Source organism: Pelophylax lessonae, assembly GCF_965119305.1.
Source record: "Pelophylax lessonae genome assembly, chromosome: 6".
Lineage (NCBI taxonomy): Eukaryota > Metazoa > Chordata > Amphibia > Anura > Ranidae > Pelophylax > Pelophylax lessonae.
The window spans coordinates 53,779,910-53,796,558 of NC_138773.1; the positions used below are offsets into that span (position 1 = coordinate 53,779,910).

At 47.8% G+C, this 16,649-nt stretch overlaps 1 protein-coding gene across 2 annotated transcripts in view; it reads right to left on the minus strand.

Moving 5' to 3' along the window:
- TOP3A (DNA topoisomerase III alpha) overlaps positions 1–16,649 on the minus strand; it is a 64,257-nt gene that overhangs the window by 16,830 nt on the left and 30,778 nt on the right. For both annotated transcript variants that reach the window (XM_082260135.1, XM_082260136.1), the window contains exons 9-12: positions 11,348–11,448; positions 10,916–10,990; positions 8,316–8,398; positions 7,264–7,471 (exon numbers count right to left, since the gene is read on the minus strand). In XM_082260135.1, coding sequence (XP_082116261.1) covers positions 7,264–7,471; positions 8,316–8,398; positions 10,916–10,990; positions 11,348–11,448 — 467 coding nt within the window. The remainder of the gene's footprint in view (positions 1–7,263; positions 7,472–8,315; positions 8,399–10,915; positions 10,991–11,347; positions 11,449–16,649) is intronic.

Here is a 16,649-nt window from a genome sequence, read left to right on the forward strand (position 1 = left end):
TACTTTACTAGCTGTTTATTTTGTCAGCTTCTAGTGTAAAGCCCCGTACACACGTACCGATTGTCGGCCGTAAATATTCGGCCGACGACCGATCGGCCGATTGTAGGCTTGTCAGTATGATGCTTCCGACAGCCGACAGCGCACTTTCGGCCGAAAATAATCTGTCGTGTAGGCATTAAAATTTTTGTAGGTCAATACCAGAACGGACGATTGTTCGCCAGTCAGTACAGAATTCGGCCGACAATCAGCAGATTTGCAAGACTGGGCATGCTCAGAAAAGAAAAAACACACGGAAAGTTAACCATCACATGACATCACTTCTGCAGTCAGCTGCTGTTGGCCCGACAAAATTTGTGTGCAGTCTTTTGCACTTTTCAGCGGACACGACCTGGACAAAAGACGGCCGCATTAGGGGCATTAGTCTTCTCTTCGGATGAAGATGGATCATGCGGTGCTGCTGGGATTCGGACTGGCCGCCCTGGTTCTCCAGAGCAAAAGGGTCAGATGGACCCCCAGCCCGCCATCGAGCGTTCAGGTATGGTTCGCCCTGGCATTACGAACGACCCATCCCTGTTCGCTGCGGGGATGCATCCGTGAGGTGGCTACCTCACAGGACTCGTCTGCGGTGCTGCAGCATCATGTCCCTGGCTCACGGCACTCCGTCAGATGAGGACAGAGGTTTTCCGTGCATGGAGGCTCCCCACGCCATCTGGTACAGGCAAGTACTTTTCTGTGTGGGGCCTCTGTTTGGGGTGGCAGTCTGTGTTGCTGTGTGTCCCCGTGTCTGTGCGACTCCCTGTGCGATTCCTGAGGGGATCGCTTGTGCAGATCTGTATGTTGCCTGGGGGTCCCTGTCCGTGTCACCTTAGGTGCATGTTGGGGGTGCAGACGTTGGTGCTTGTGTGGCGACCGCAGCGGTGCATTTTCGCGCGGTCCGCCATCTTTGTTATGGGCACACATGTGTAGCCCCTCTGGGGCGATCCTGCATGTAGTTTTGGCGCCATCCGCCGCCATTTTGTGGGCGGTGGAACGATCGGTCCGGCCGCATGTCGGCGGCCATTTTGGCATAGCCTCCAATGCATCCCTATGGGGCAGCCATTTTCCCGTGGTCTGGCTTATAGTCCAGCCCTCTCCAGCAGCATTTCCTTTCCATCAGCAGCAAGGACATTGGTAGCAACGCTCTGCGGGCTCTGCAGGTTATCACTCTCATTTTCCCTCTGTATATCGCTTCTGGCTCAGTTTCTTTTCTCCTTTGGGGGTCTTTTATCACTGTTGCAGTAGCGGTGGGCTGCGCACACCGCAGCGTTCTTAAAGGGTACAGTACATTGTTTTTTGCACTGTAGTTTGTTCTGATAACTTGGGTTTCTCAGGAAAGCAAGTTTCCTCCAGATTTAGTGGGGGGCCCCAGTTCTCCTGTGGCTACGCTGCGACCTGCTCTGGCTGCTGTGGCAAATATGGAAAGGCTGATGTCTGAATGTGCTGCGAGAAAGAGTCCCAGGTTGTCTCTCTCTTCTGATTCAGATGGGGATATGGCTGCTGCTGCGAGCGTGCCCTTTTCAGGGTCCCGCTCATCCTTGGACCCCCCGGGGTCTGAGGGGGAGGCTGAGATGGAGGGGGTTGATACCTCTTCCCCGGGGTCGCCTGAAGAACAGGCGACCATGGATGAGTTGATTGTGTCTGTAAAGGACACCTTACATTTAGAGGATGAGCCCTGTCCTCCGGGCGTTGTGTCCTCGTTTGGGACGCACGGGACCCACAAGTCTGCGCAGGTTTTTCCCTGCCCAGCGGAATTCCATGACATTGTTCATGAAGAGTGGCGCACGTTAAAACGTCCGTTCCTGATACCTAGTCGGTTCAAATTGCTTTATCCTTTTGCAACGGCCACGGAATCGCTATGGTGTGTGCCTCCACAGGTAGATCACACTGTGGCCATGTTGAACAAGGCTACCTTGGTTCCTGCTGAGGATGCCCCGGTTTTCCGGGATCCAGCGGACCGGCGGTTGGAGTCTCTTGCTCGCCATTCCTATGCGGTGGCGGGTTCGTTGCTCAAACCCGTTTCCGCGTCCGTTCTGGTGGCTCAGGCGCTGGCTGATTGGACTGAGGTGCTTAGGAGCAATCTCGTGTCCGATGGTGTTCCGCCTGCCTGGCTGGAAATGGTGGATCAGATCCACCATGGAGTCATGTACTTGTGTGATGCAGCCTTGGCGGAAACGGCCCCCTTAGTGGCTCGCCTCTCTAGTGTCGCAGTGCTTCACCAACGACTGATATGGCTGAAAAGCTGGTCGGCTGACCAGTCCTCAAAGAAATCTGTTGCTGAATTTCCTTATGTTGGCTCTCGCCTTTTTGGCAAGGTGTTGGACACCCTGGTACAGGGCGCCACGGGGGGCATGAGCTCAATGCTGCCCCAGAACCCGAAGACCAAGTCTTTTCGAGGCAAGCGGGGTTCTGCGCCTAGAGCCTATCAGGGGTCCTTTCGTGCCTTTCGGAAACGATCCAAGGGCAAGCCCTTCAAGGCCCAGGGCACCCAGCAGAAGCCCTGGGCGGGTAAGCAGGAGTTCGGCGATGCCGGCTCGGCAGGTCATTCCACCTCTGCCTGAAGGGGCGCCCTCACCCGTTTCAGGGGTGGGGGGGACGTTTGCGCGGTTTCCTCCAACCTTGGTTGCTCCGGATATCGGACAGGTGGGTTCTGGAAATCGTTCGATCTGGATACAAGATCGAATTCTTTTCCCGGAGTGGTGGACTGATTCTTTCCCTCCAATCTTTATCTGCTTCCGGGGCGTCTGCAGGACTTGCATCAAGCGGTGCAGGACCTGCTTGCTCAGGGAGTGATTGTCCCGGTGCCTCATCGGGACAGGTTTCGGGGGTTTTCGAATCTGTTCACTGTGCCCAGAAAGGAGGGCAAAGTGCGTCCTATTCTGGACCTAAAGGCTCGGTTCACACTATTGCGATGCGGGAAGGCTGCGAATTCGCAGCCTGTTCCCGCATTGCACACGCACCCCCGGCAGTTCACACTGCCATATGCGATCCGCTGGGGGTGTCAATGTAATCTTAACGACACCCCCAGTTTGATCGCATATCGCAGTGCGATCGTGCAGTTCGCACAGGATCGGATCGCACAAGTGTGAACCGCTGTGCGATCCGATCCTGATGCGGCAGCAAAAATGCCTCCTGTGCGTCTTTGCTGCGGGTGCGATGCGAATTTAGCCATACAAACTGTATGGCTAAACTCGCACCGCACAGCTGATCGCATGTCATGTCGGAGCAGTGCGCTCCGACATGACATGCGAACCCGGCACACGCAGAAGTGTGAACCGGCTCAAAAGCGTTGAACCGCTTCGTGCGTGTTCGGAAGTTTCGAATGGAGTCTCTCCGTTCGGTTGTGGCCTCCTTGAATCCGGGAGAATTCCTGGCTTTAATAGATCTGAAGGATGCGTACCTGCACATCCCCATTTTCGAGGGTCATCAGCGGTACCTTCGGTTTGCTATCGCAGAGGATCACTACCAGTTTGTGGCGTTACCTTTCGGTCTCGCTTCGGCACCAAGAGTGTTTACCAAGGTGTTGGCGCCGGTTCTGGGCCTGCTGCGGGCCCAGGGCATTGCGGTCCTGGGGTACCTGGACGATCTGCTTCGGAGATTGCGTGCCATCCAGGGCCTTGTGCGCGATCTGTCCATCACGGTACAGACGCTCCGGGAGTTCGGATGGACCATCAACGTTCAAAAATCAGCGTTGTCTCCATCGCTTAGCTTTCCTTATCTGGGAATGGTTCTGGACTCTGCTCAGGCAAAGGTGTTCTTGTCGGAGGACAAGTTCCGTACTTTGCGGGATGAACTCAGGCCCCTCAGGGACAATCCGTCCTCGTCACTCAGGACCTGTATGAGGGGCCTGGGGCTGATGGTGTCGGCCTTCGAGGCGATTCCCTTTGCCCAGTTCCACACACGGGCTCTCCAGACGGAGATCCTGGCCGGGTGGGACAGACTACCTCAGTCCTTGAATCTGGATGTCTCCTTGAGTCGTCAGACCAAGTGGACAGTGGTTACCACGGACGCCAGCCTGTCGGGCTGGGGTGGAGTCCTGGGCAACCTGTCTGCCCAGGGCACTTGGTCGGAGGAGGAGTCCTCCCTCCCGATAAATGTGCTGGAATTACGAGCGATAAAACTGTCTCTTCCAGTGGTCGGACCGTCTCCGGGGCCTGCCTGTTCGCGTATAGACGGACAATGCTACCGCGGTGGCTTACATCAACCACCAGGGGGGCACCAGAAGTGCTCGAGCATCCCGGGAAGTGACCGACATTCTGTCCCGGCGATCTCGGCAGTTCACATTCCGGGTGTGGAAAATTGGAAGGGCGACTATCTGAGCCGCCAGACCCTGGACCAGGGGGAATGGTCCCTACACCCGGAGGTCTTTCAGATGCTGTGTGCGAAGTGGGGATCCCCCGGACGTGGATCTGTTCGCATCCCGGCTAAAATCGAAAGGTGGGAAGGTTCGTGGCAAGAACGCGCGATCCGTTGGCGGACGCCTCGGATGCGTTGGTGGCCCCTTGGCATCAGTATCGTCTGATGTACGCCTTTCCTCCGATTCAGTTACTATCCCGGTTCCTTCGCAGATTGGTCTCGGAACCGCACATGGTGATTCTGGTGGCGCCGGACTGGCCTCGCCGGTCCTGGTACGCCGACATTGTTCACCTGGCAGTGGCGCCTTCGTGGCGCCTGCCTCTGCGGGAAGATCTCCTGTCTCAAGGTCCGATCTTCCATCCTGCTTTACAATCGCTGGCTTTAACGGCCTGGCTGTTGAGACCCGTGTCTTGAAGGATAAGGGTCTATCCCCTGAGGTTATCCCTACCCTAATCAAGGCTAGGAAATCTTCCTCTGGTAAGATCTATTACCGTACCTGGAAAGCCTATTTCGCCTGGTGTGAGTCCAGGGGGTTCTCCCCTCGTTCTTACTCGGTGTCGAGGATCTTGGCTTTCCTCCAGTCGGGAGTGGATCAGCGCCTGGCGCTGGCCACGATAAAGGGCCAGGTGTCTGCACTGGCTGTCCTTTTCCAGCGCCCTGTAGCGTCTCATTCCTTGGTGCGCACCTTCATTCAAGGTGTGCGACATTTGGCTCCTCCCAGGAAGGAGCCTTTACCTCCATGGGACTTGAACTTGGTTCTGTCCGTGTTACAACGTGCTCCCTTTGAAAACATCAGGCAGATATCGTTGCCTCTGCTGTCGAAAAAGGTTGCCTTTCTGGTGGCGATCACTTCGGCTCGCAGAGTGTCGGAGCTGGCGGCGTTGTCTTGCCGCTCCCCTCCCCTTACTTGATAATTCACAAGGATAAGGTGGTTTTGCGACCACCCCCTTCCTTCCCAAGGTGATCTCTGAATTCCACCTTAATGAGGACATTGTCCTGCCTTCGTTTTGCACGAAGCCAAAACATCCAAAGGAGATTGCCTTACATTCCTTGGATGTTGTCAGGGCGATCAGGGTTTACCTGACGTCTACGGAATCCTTTCGGAAAACGGATTCCCTATTTGTCCTTCCTGAGGGATCTCGGAAGGGCATGGCTGCGTCCGCAGCAACTATTGCCAAATGGATCAGACAGACCATTGAGCAGGCTTACGCCTTGAAGGAACGGGTTCCGCCCTTCCCTGTTAAGGCGCACTCTACCAGGTCTTTGAGTGCATCCTGGGCCTATTGGCATCGGTGGCCCAGGTGTGCAAGGCGGCGACTTGGTCGTCGGTGCACACCTTTTCCAAATTCTACAAAGTAGATGTTCTGGCATCAGGTGATGCTTCTTTTGGCCGCAAAGTTCTCAGTGCGATAGTGCCATTATGGACCCTTGAATTTTTTTCTGGGTCCCTGGCTGTTGGCATTTGCTTTCCTGGGCTGTTGCTCCTGTTGAGCATTGTTTTGTTTTTGTTTTTTCTGTTGCCCAGTTGGTTCTCTTACGGTGCATGTAAGTTCCTTTCTCTGTTGTGGGTACTGCGTTGCCTTTTCTGCGGTTGCGTCTCCCACCCCTCATGTCTATACTGCTTTGGGACATCCCAACAGTGATGACTTAGAGGAGGCGGCGACTGTCGGAGGACGTAAGAGAAAACTGAATTTTTGTAAAATCTTACCTGTAAAATTCCTTTCTCTGAGTCCTCCGACAGTCGCCGCCCCCGTCCCTCTTTTGGGGTTCTTATTACCTACTGCTATGCTACCAAACTGAGTTGGGAGTGGTGATGCAGGGGGGGTATTGACCAGATGGGACAGCCCCCATGGGTGTGTATATGCTAATGCCTTTTGTCTTTGGACTAAGTCTATATGCCTAGCTATTCCTGCGGATGGGAAGTCAATACCCAACAGTGATGACTTAGAGGAGGCGGCGACTGTCGGAGGACTCAGAGAAAGGAATTTTACAGGTAAGATTTTACAAAAATTCCGTTTTTTTTGTACAGAATGGTTACATTTGGGTAACTGTGTCCCACTGGGGAGATTTCCCTTCATATCCAATCCTGTACACAGAACAAGTCCTAGAAAAATCTCCCTTGGACAGATATCACTGGACGGGTGCACCCTTTGGGAGATTTCCTCTCCATTCCAGTTCCAGAGACAACAGTCACTGGATTTCCCATCACTTTCTGCCCATGTGACTATGGTAATCAGGACAAATAGGGAGGATGAATCTCTGCAATGGGGACAAAGACAGCAATAACAATTTGATAGGGATGCCTGTACAAATTATTCATGTGTGAAGATGATGTAGTGTTTTATGTAATAGTTCTGCACGTGTACTCCTCTCCTGTGCTCCCGCATCTTGTATTATACAAAATAATTTACAGGAAAAAAAAAAACTGATAAAGGAACTTTAAGCTTTAACTCCAGCCTTCCATTCAGTATTGCACAGTTCTAGTGTTTTTTCCTAGATGGTTTCCTAGAATTTTATTGCTTCTCATGGTGTGCATTAGAACGTGCAGCAATTCAGATGCAGCCCACCACATTTCCTGGCTGGAGGATGTTCAGCACCATCTAGTACTTTCCTCCTCATCCCCCCACTTTCAATAATGGAGTTTCAGCTCCACATATGGACATTACCTAGAGCATTCTGCATGAAAATGCAGCCTGATTAGAAAAGCCCATCTCTCTACACTGACATCCACCCATTATTAATGGGTTAGGATTTGCCATTGGAAATACTTTATATATAAACCTTTAACATTAAAAAATCCTAATGACTCTCAATTACTGCGGCTGTGTCTTAGTACATTAGGAATCTACCAATAGAAACTCCTATTCTCACCTGCAGGTTGCTGGCATACTTAGTAGGGTGGATGGGGGGGTGGGCCTGATCTGATTTGTTCCCGTTCCTGGGAGTTGGCCCACCCCTCTCCAAGATTCGTTGTGCAAAGCCACCCCACTGAGGGTTCTGTGTCTGCTGCTCAACCAATGGCGTGAGGTTTAAATCCTTGGGAAAAATGTTGGTTTCTGTTCGAGGGTAACTGATATAACTAGGGAAAAAAAGTAATAAACAAGCTTGTTAACCTGTTCATAACCAAACATCACTATGGATCTCTAAAAACTCAGCTATTGTTTCCCTGTAAGAGAGCGCGCTACAGCACCTGCAAACCTAATCTGATCTGCATTCATTAAAGCTGAACTCCAGCTTTTGCTACACTTTACATAGTTTGTTTGGGCCAAGCTGGGCCAAACTAATTATGTACCTCACTAACATGTGAGGCTGCTGGATGTGTGCTTCAGGTTTGAGCCGAGACTTCCTGCCTCATACCCGGAAAACTAGAGTCTATTTGATCGGCGCTCAGCCAATCAGAGAAAGCAATGTATTCAAGGAATGAACAGCTTCCTCTGATTGGCTGAGTCAGAGGGGCGGGCTGATGAGGTCACAACCTCTGACTCATTGCTAGAATACATTGCTTTCTCTGATTGGCTAAGCGCCAATCAGACAGACTCTGGTGTGTTCCGAGTATGAGACAGAAAGTCTCGGCTTGAACTCGGAATACAGTGCGGTATGCTGTATGTAACCTCTGGCACATACAGTTTATACCGCACATCCAGCAGCCTCACGTGTTAGTAAGGGACATAGTTCATTTGAACCAGCTTGGCCCGAACAAACTATGTAAAAAGTGTAGCAAAAGCTGGAGTTCAGCTGTAAGATCCCTGTGTACCTAGACCCCTTTCACAGAAGACCACATTCCCCATGCAAAAGATCTAGCAGCTGGGTTTTGAAGACATTCCTTAGGCTTCACAGAAAAACGCTGCTATACAACATATATTACACCTTATCTATTGTTTCAGAAGGCAGCCTGTTATTAATGTTTTAGAAGTTGAAATTACCCCTGCGTATAAAGCTTCTCTGCAATTTTCATGGTCTCCTTTGCTCCAATTTTCAGTTTTCTAGAAGCCAGTTTTTCCAGCTCCTATGCAGAAACAAGAACATAGAGTGCTTAAATACAATTATATGGAATGGGAACTTGTCATTAGCCTGACACAAGTAGTCTCAGAGTTTGAAAGCACAGTGGGTAGAAGCTATTTTGCAGATTACATTTATCAAAAAATGAGTTCCTTCTGACAGAACAGGCGCCTGTGTTATTTGGATGAAGATTAATTCCACTAAACTATCTGAAACTACTGCAACCTTGCTCTTTCTGCATGATCAGCCTGTGCAAATTTTAAATTGGACCACAGTTCGGACACAGAAGCAATGTCAACAAAAACATAGTTTAAAAAAGCTCATACAGACTGAATAATACACAATTGCCAACGTGTTACTACTTTGTGAGATTATTTATAAGGCAAAAACTCTTTTTTATGCAAAGGAAACAGACAGAAAGCGCCAGATTAGTGTAAAGTAAAAACACCACTTTGATATAGCACACATATATCTGAAGTCTGTAACCAACTTCAGTGGCCGATGCGGATGTTGCACAACAACCAACAGCAGTCCAGATAGCCAGATGATCAGCTGCAAGGTGCAGGCAGGGACCTGCTAAAGGATGGAAAGCTGGAGGCGTCTTTAGCCCTCGGATCGCACCACTGACAGGGAAGAAGCGGTCACAAACAGGAGGTAGCAGTTGTAACGTGTTTCAGAGGCCTCACCTCCTTTCTTAAGCCTGCAGCTGATCATCTGCCTATCAAGACTGCTGTTGGCTGTTGTGCACCATCCGCATCAGCCACTGGAGGCGGTTGCAGGTTTCCCAGCTGTAAGTGTGCTATTTCAGTAAAGTGTTTTTACTCCACACTAATCGGGCACCTTGCTATCTGTTTCCTTTGTATGTCCATGAGGGATCCTTCCCAGATCTACCTGCAAATAGCTGCTGGCTTGGGCGCATTTATTATTTTGATTTTCTTATCTGCCCTGAACTCTATGGACTATACCTTTTCAACTGTGCTTTACAGTGCTGACTGTTCTTGTAAATTTATACAATTTTGATGTTTGCTAAACTCAGGTTTAGTTCAAGTAGATGGAAAGGCAATATATAAGAATGTCCACACAACATTAAATAACGGCTTAAAACCATTCAGGGGAATTAACCAAGCTTCCTGCATCATTACAATGGTGCAGGAAACTGTCAGAAATGGAGAGGGCCACTAAGCAGATAGACCCGATTCAGGTCTATTTGCGCCACCTGTGCCAGTTTTTATTTCGGAATAAAATAGAAACATTTACAGGTCTGTGCTGGATTAATAGAGGGAATACAGCAATTTTCTATATAGAAAACTGCCGCAGACTCCCACCAGTTGCGACCTGGTCTGCTGACAGCTCACATCCCTCTTTCTGCTCGTGCAGTGATTACACAGCACAAGCAGAAACTGCAGTTAAACAAAATATTTTCTGTATAGACCACAGAAGGAAAGACAGGTTATTGGTCAGCAAAAGATGAAGGGCTCTAAGTAAAGTGATCATAGACATTTATGGGGTGTGATAACCCTGCAAGATTACAGTATATGTGGTTACAATCAGTGCAAAAGACAAGAAACAAGACGTACATAACATTAAACATATAGTGACAAAAACAATGTAGTTAACAACCCTCCTCTTCCAGAGTATGTAGGTATGGTGAGGTAAAGTGGCGCTTTACCATACCTACATACTCTGATATAGCCTTTGGGCCATATTTTGAGGTAGGCTGCAGCCTTTGCTAATTGTCCACAAGCGCGGATCCCCTTTTTTCTATTAACCCTCCTCTTCCCTCTGCTCCGAGTCAAGCGGGAAGCATGCAGCTCCAGCTCTCCATTCCATATTATCTGCCTGCCAAAGTCACAAAACAGAGAACTGATTGCTCCTAAATAAAGGGGCTTGTGACCCTTTTGTTAATTAGGAGCAGCATCTGCTCCATGTTCCAAGTTTAGGAGAGTTGTTCAAGCATATACTTGCACAACTCTCTGTGAATTCCCCTCCTTGTGTTCGGGTCTTTAAAAAACAAACCCCTCAGGTAATGTGCCTTATTCTGAGGGAAATGGACCGAGACAATCAGTAAGCCCAATGTAATGTCCAGAATTACTCCTAGCTCTCGATACAACTCCCAGGTTTGGTTACATTGCATAGAGAAGCTGCAGGGGCTGGTCTAAAATTGTACACTGGTAAACATGTGCATTGGAGAAAGCGTTCAACTGCCAGAGACTTCATGAATTAATAATTCGCTGAAGGAGCTTCCAGCTCCCAACAATGCTGAGGTGCTATACAATGGCACTGAAGGAGCAAAGTGTTGTTGGCAGAACAACAGAATTGGCTACATACACAGAGAGCTGGCAGGATCAATAGGTAATTACTAGGAAAGTGCAGAGTTATTGTGATAGGTTATTAAATATTTAGCATGCTAAGACTTTTTTTAATCTTCTGGGTGGAGTCATCCGTTTTTTATAAAATGTACAGCCTTACAAATGCATCTTCCAAGTGAATTTATACCAGCATAATCTCTTTATATCTCACATACCACAGTGTCCAGGGCCACCGGCCTCCATTTGCTCTTTGGTTTGCTTCCCACTTGAACAACCGTTGCTGTGGGATCCTAAACAAAATGACACCAACATTTCTAGGGATTTATATTATTTTTTTTTTTAAATTAAGAAAAGTTTTATTGAAAAAAAACCTAATACAAAACAAAAAAGCAATATAAAAACAGTTATACAAAGACAGCCTCACACAACAGCTTGCAAATAACTTTACATGCGTCAGTAAGTAGAGTGATTTATATTCTTAATGCCTCTGATCTTGCTAAATTGTCATCTGCAAAAACCTCCACACCACCACCACTGCACATACCTCCACATGGCAATACTTGGAACAAGAGGTTGCTCATGCATTCATTTCCTGTAAATGTGTCATTATCAACAATACTGTGCAGACGACTGCCTGGATTTCGTACCTCCATGCAGATCTGGTAAAGAACAAGGCAGGCTGTGTGGTTGAACAAACGGTGCCTCTTCCAGCTGAACTCCACGTTCTCATCTTCATGTTGATGAGTCACTGAGAAATACAGTTAGCATAGAATGAGCAAAAAACATGAGGGGGTGAAAATGCTATTGTATGCCAGACAGACAAGCTGCATCCCTGCACACCCAAAGGAACGCAGCAGATTTTGGGCACATGAACATAGGTGACTTTTCATTTTGTTTTTAATCCTTTTGCCTCTCCAGTCAGAAAGAAAATTACAGCACAAAGCTGGTCTTTTATCTGCCTGCTTCCTTTTATAGTTGTTGCACTTCACTGTCATACCTTTGCCATACCGTTTCTTTCCGGTTTTAAAAACACAATCTGTTGTAGTTTTGTTCCTGTTGGTTTCTTATCTTCTACACTCTAACAAAAGCCTGTCAGATGACAAATGTGTGATCTATTCATGCATTCAGTATTAAATATATAGTTTCTGCAAAAATCTGTTAACAGTAACTCAGTACTGAAACGATAGGGTTTGGTTGATGTTAAAGAGGTAAACTTCCTCAAGTCTCTTCCATCTCTTGGGGATTTCTTTGTGCTGAGCTCTCGGGTTTTCGTATCTACTGTGTCCATTATGAGGGGCACCCACCATCACTGTTGGAGGAGATGAAACACACGCAGGTGGGTGGGGACACTGAAAACTTCAAGGTGAACAGGAACACAGGAAAGAAATATGGCAGAAAGATCTGTAACGGATCAACCAGCACCCGGACTGGGTACCTCCGTTGTAGGATGCTCCTAATGCTTCCTGAGGGCTCCAAGCACTCCACCAGACACCATAACTACCTCAAACCCCACGAACCGCCGCAGCTTGGTTGGGGTCTCGCTGTCCCCTACCTACGACAAGGCTCCAGGTTCCAGTGGGTGAACCTCTCTTTCCCTAGAGAGTGCAGCAGGCACAGGATCTCACAAAAGCTCTTACAGGAGCTTAGTGATTATCCACAGTGGTGTAGTGGTTAGCACATTCACCTAGCAGCAAGAGGGTCACTGGTTTGAATCCCAACCACGACACTACCTGCCTGGAGTTTGCATGTTCTCCCTGTGCCTGCGTGGGTTTCCTCCGGACACTCCAGTTTCCTCCCACACTCCAAAGACATGCTGGTAGGTTAATTGGATCCTGTATAAAAAATTGGCCCTACTGTGTATGTATGCGATATAGGGACCTTAGATTGTAAGCTCCTTGAGGGCAGGGACTGATGTGAATGTGCAATGTATATGTAAAGCACTTCCGTAAATTGACAGCGCTATATAAGTACCTGAAATAAATAAGTAATAAATAAATTATCCAAGGGAGTATGAAGAGCATAGCAATCCCTTGTAGCAGGTTCCCCCAATGAGAGACAGGAGGACTCTAGATCAGTGGTTCTTAACCTGGGTTCGATCGAACCCCAGGGGTTCGGTGGGTCAGTCTCGAGGGTTCGGCACACCCTCCGCTAGTAACACTTTGCTGTCAGGGACTATTTCTCCAGTTTCAGGCATGTCCTTCCGCTCCGCGCCGTCATCATGGAAATACATAACATCCAGTGGCGTAGCGTGGGGGGTGCAGGGGGGGGCGGCCGCACCATCTGGGGGGGGCGCATCCGCTCCACAGTGTCATGTCACTCACTCTGTCATGATAGGCTGGCCGCCACCGCCCGCTGAGTCTGCTCGCACTCGCAGCTCTCTCTGCCCCTGGCTCACTCTCACTGCTGGCTGTGCAGCTCGGCTCCCGGCCAAATCCGATCCAGCCGGAGCTGGCATCGCCCACTGTGGAGTGGTGGGGGGGAGACAGGCCAGGCGTGCGGTGCGGAGAGGGACTGTCTGGGGGAGGGACCAACCCGTGCAGCGGCCGCCCAGCGCAGCGCGGGAAAGAACCACCAGGCCAGGCAGCCGCAGCAGCAGAAGAAGCCGGCAGGTGAGAGGCCAGAGAGCCAGTGGTGACAGTGGTGCTGCAGCCTGCAGGAGGAAAACCTAGCCTGTGATCAGGAGTCGGGACACAGGTGAAAAAAAGGTAGGACTGGGAACACTGAGAAGACTATGTAAAGGGGATCTATTTTATGGGGAACCTGGCCTGCTGTAAGGGGAGAGATCTAAATGGGGGACGGGACCTCACCTCACCCTGGCCTGCTGTAAGGGGGATCTATATGGGGGACATGATCCCCCATATAGATCCCCCCTTACAGTAGGCCAGGGTGAGGTGAGGTCCCCCATATAGATCCCCCCTACAGCAGGCCAGGGTGATGTTAGGTCACTCTGGGGTCCCCCATATAGATCCCCCCTTACAGCAGGCCAGGGTGAGGTTAGGTCACTCTGGGGTCCCCCATATAGATCCCCCCTACAGCAGGCCAGGGTCCGGACCTCACCTCACCCTGTCCTGCTGTAAGGGGAGAGATCTATATGGGGGATGGGACCTCACCTCACCTCACCCTGGCCTGCTGTAAGGGGGGGATCTATATGGGGGACCTCACCCTGCCCTGCTGTAAGGGGGATCTATATGGGGGACCAGGTCCCCCATATAGATCCTCCCTTACAGCAGGCCAGGGTGAGGTGAGGTGAGGTCCCGTCCCCCATATAGATTCCCCCTTACAGCAGGCCAGGGTGAGGTGACATGAGACATGATAATGACATGAGAGTGGCACTTGCCAAGATAAAGCCGCGCATTTCTGAACTGGTCTCTGAAAGACAACAGCAGAAGTCACACTAATTTGCAGTAAATATTCATTATTTCTAAAATCATGTTTTAATGGTTTTGTTCTTTGTTCTTAATGGTTTTGTTCATTTTGTGCACCTATGTATAAATATATACCTAAAATAATATATACCTATGTTTTGAATTTGAAAAAATCATATTTTATTTTTCCAATTAAGAAGGGTTCGGTGAATGCGCATATGAAACTGGTGGGGTTCAGTACCTCCAACAAGGTTAAGAACCACTGCTCTAGATTGAGGGTGACGTAGAACTCAAACTTTAATGGTACAGCTGCTCTTTTATACAGTTTTCCCCCACAAGGTTAACGCCCAAGTGGACCTTTTTGGGGACAGGACATGACATTCACAATCCAATAGAAACAGGGTTTTACACTCATAACAATTGCCGTGATAATGTGCCCAAACCCCTATTACTGTGTACAGCAAAATACTAAGAGAAAAATGGGGCTTTGTATGGGCAATTGGAGAGAGGATGATCACAATTATCACACCATATAATTAATTAAAATTCCTCTCTTTATTGAACAGACATATATATATATATTATATATTATATAAAAAGACAAAAAACAAAAATATACTGTAACTACATAGAAAGACTGGATAGAAGAAAAAAAAACGCATATGTAGAAATATATTCTCATGGGGAATGCTGATACAGTGTATCTCATTAGATGTTACAGTCTCTAGATAGCACAGCCTAGGGTCCCCAGCAAGCCGACGCGTTATCGCAACAGGGCTTCCTCAGGGCCAGAGAGACCAAGGCAGACCGATATTTCCGGCTGCGATAGAGACCTTGGCAGACACATGCGTTGAGGGGCAGATCAGTGCAGGCAGATATATGCAAGAGGTTATATGCAATAGAATAACTGCAAATATGTCGATTTTGGGGGAGAATTCCCAGTCAGTATCCTCTCAAAATTATCACGGGAACCCCAAGATTACAGGCACCAGATACGTTCCTCGTCTAATATTACATCAACGTAAATGGGGTCTCTGTTAGAACCACTTTATACAAGAGGCAGATGCTTCACAGAGTACACTTTATATATCCATATGTATTGGCCATATCATAGACCTTGCCATCAAAGTGAGGGACTCCTTACATCAATCTTTGTCACAGAAATCTGCCTGGACCCTAGACCGTGCTATCTAGAGACTGTAACATCTAATAAGATACACTGTATCAGCATTCCCCATGGGAATATATTTCTACATATGCGTCTTTCTTTTATCCAGTCTTTCTATGTAGTTATAGTATATTTTGTTATTTGTTATATATATATATATATATATATATATATATATATATATATATATATATATATATATATATATATATATATATATATATATTCACTAAAGAGAGCAATTTTAAAAAAATTATATGGTGTGATAATTGTAATCATCCTCTCTAAAATTGCACATACAAAGCCCCATCTTTCGCTTAGTATTTTGTTGTTTTACACTCAGTCATGCCCATACAGTGTACACAATCCCTGCCCTCTGGCTGATTACAGTATCATATGCAAATGAAAGCGTATACAGCAGTGGTGTCCAAACTTTTTTCAAAGAGGGCCAGATTTGATGAAGTGAACATGATTGAGGGCCGACCATTTAGCCTGACATTTGAACCATTAAAATTAAATATACATACATTATATATATATATATATATATATATATATATATATATATATATATATATATATATATACACACACACACAAACATATACGTGCATACACACACACAGCACATACATACACACACACACACACACATCCACACACATAACATATACATACATACATCACACACACATAACACATACACACACACACACACACACACACACATACGTGGGACTCGGGAGCAGCCGAGCTGCTGGAGGCCAGAGGCCCCACCCCCGAGCCATCGCATCAGCATCGGGGCGGGGATGTGAGGAGTCTCAGAGAGAAAGGCATTGACAAAAGTCAGCTGTGTCTCAGGGGGCCGTATAAAACTAAAGGACGGGCCGCAACTGGCCCGCGGGCCAGACTTTGGACATGACTGGTATACAGGAACAAAATTAACCTAAACTTTTATCTAGCCATCTAGACAGAACAATGTGAGGTCATTAACATTTAACAATGGGACAGGCACAAACCACATCCCATTTCAATACACAAACAACAGGGAAGTCTGCCAATGACAGTCTGTGTGTCTCTCTCACAGACAAGCACACAGAATACACATTATCTAGGAGTCAGACTTCATGGCAATGGTCTATAACAGTCTAAGCCTCCCAGTGTAAAGTGGGAATAAATCTTCATATTTCTATATATATATATATATATATATATATATATATATATATATATATATATATATATATATATATATATATAGTATTGCTGACAAATATTACTGTCCAATCTGAAGCAATTCAAATCATTAAGTATCGTTTTTTTTTTTCACTTCCAGTGACAGTGAATACCATCACAAGATCCAACTGCTGGAGTATCCAAAATATAGGAAGCCAGGGACTGACTTCACTTATAAAA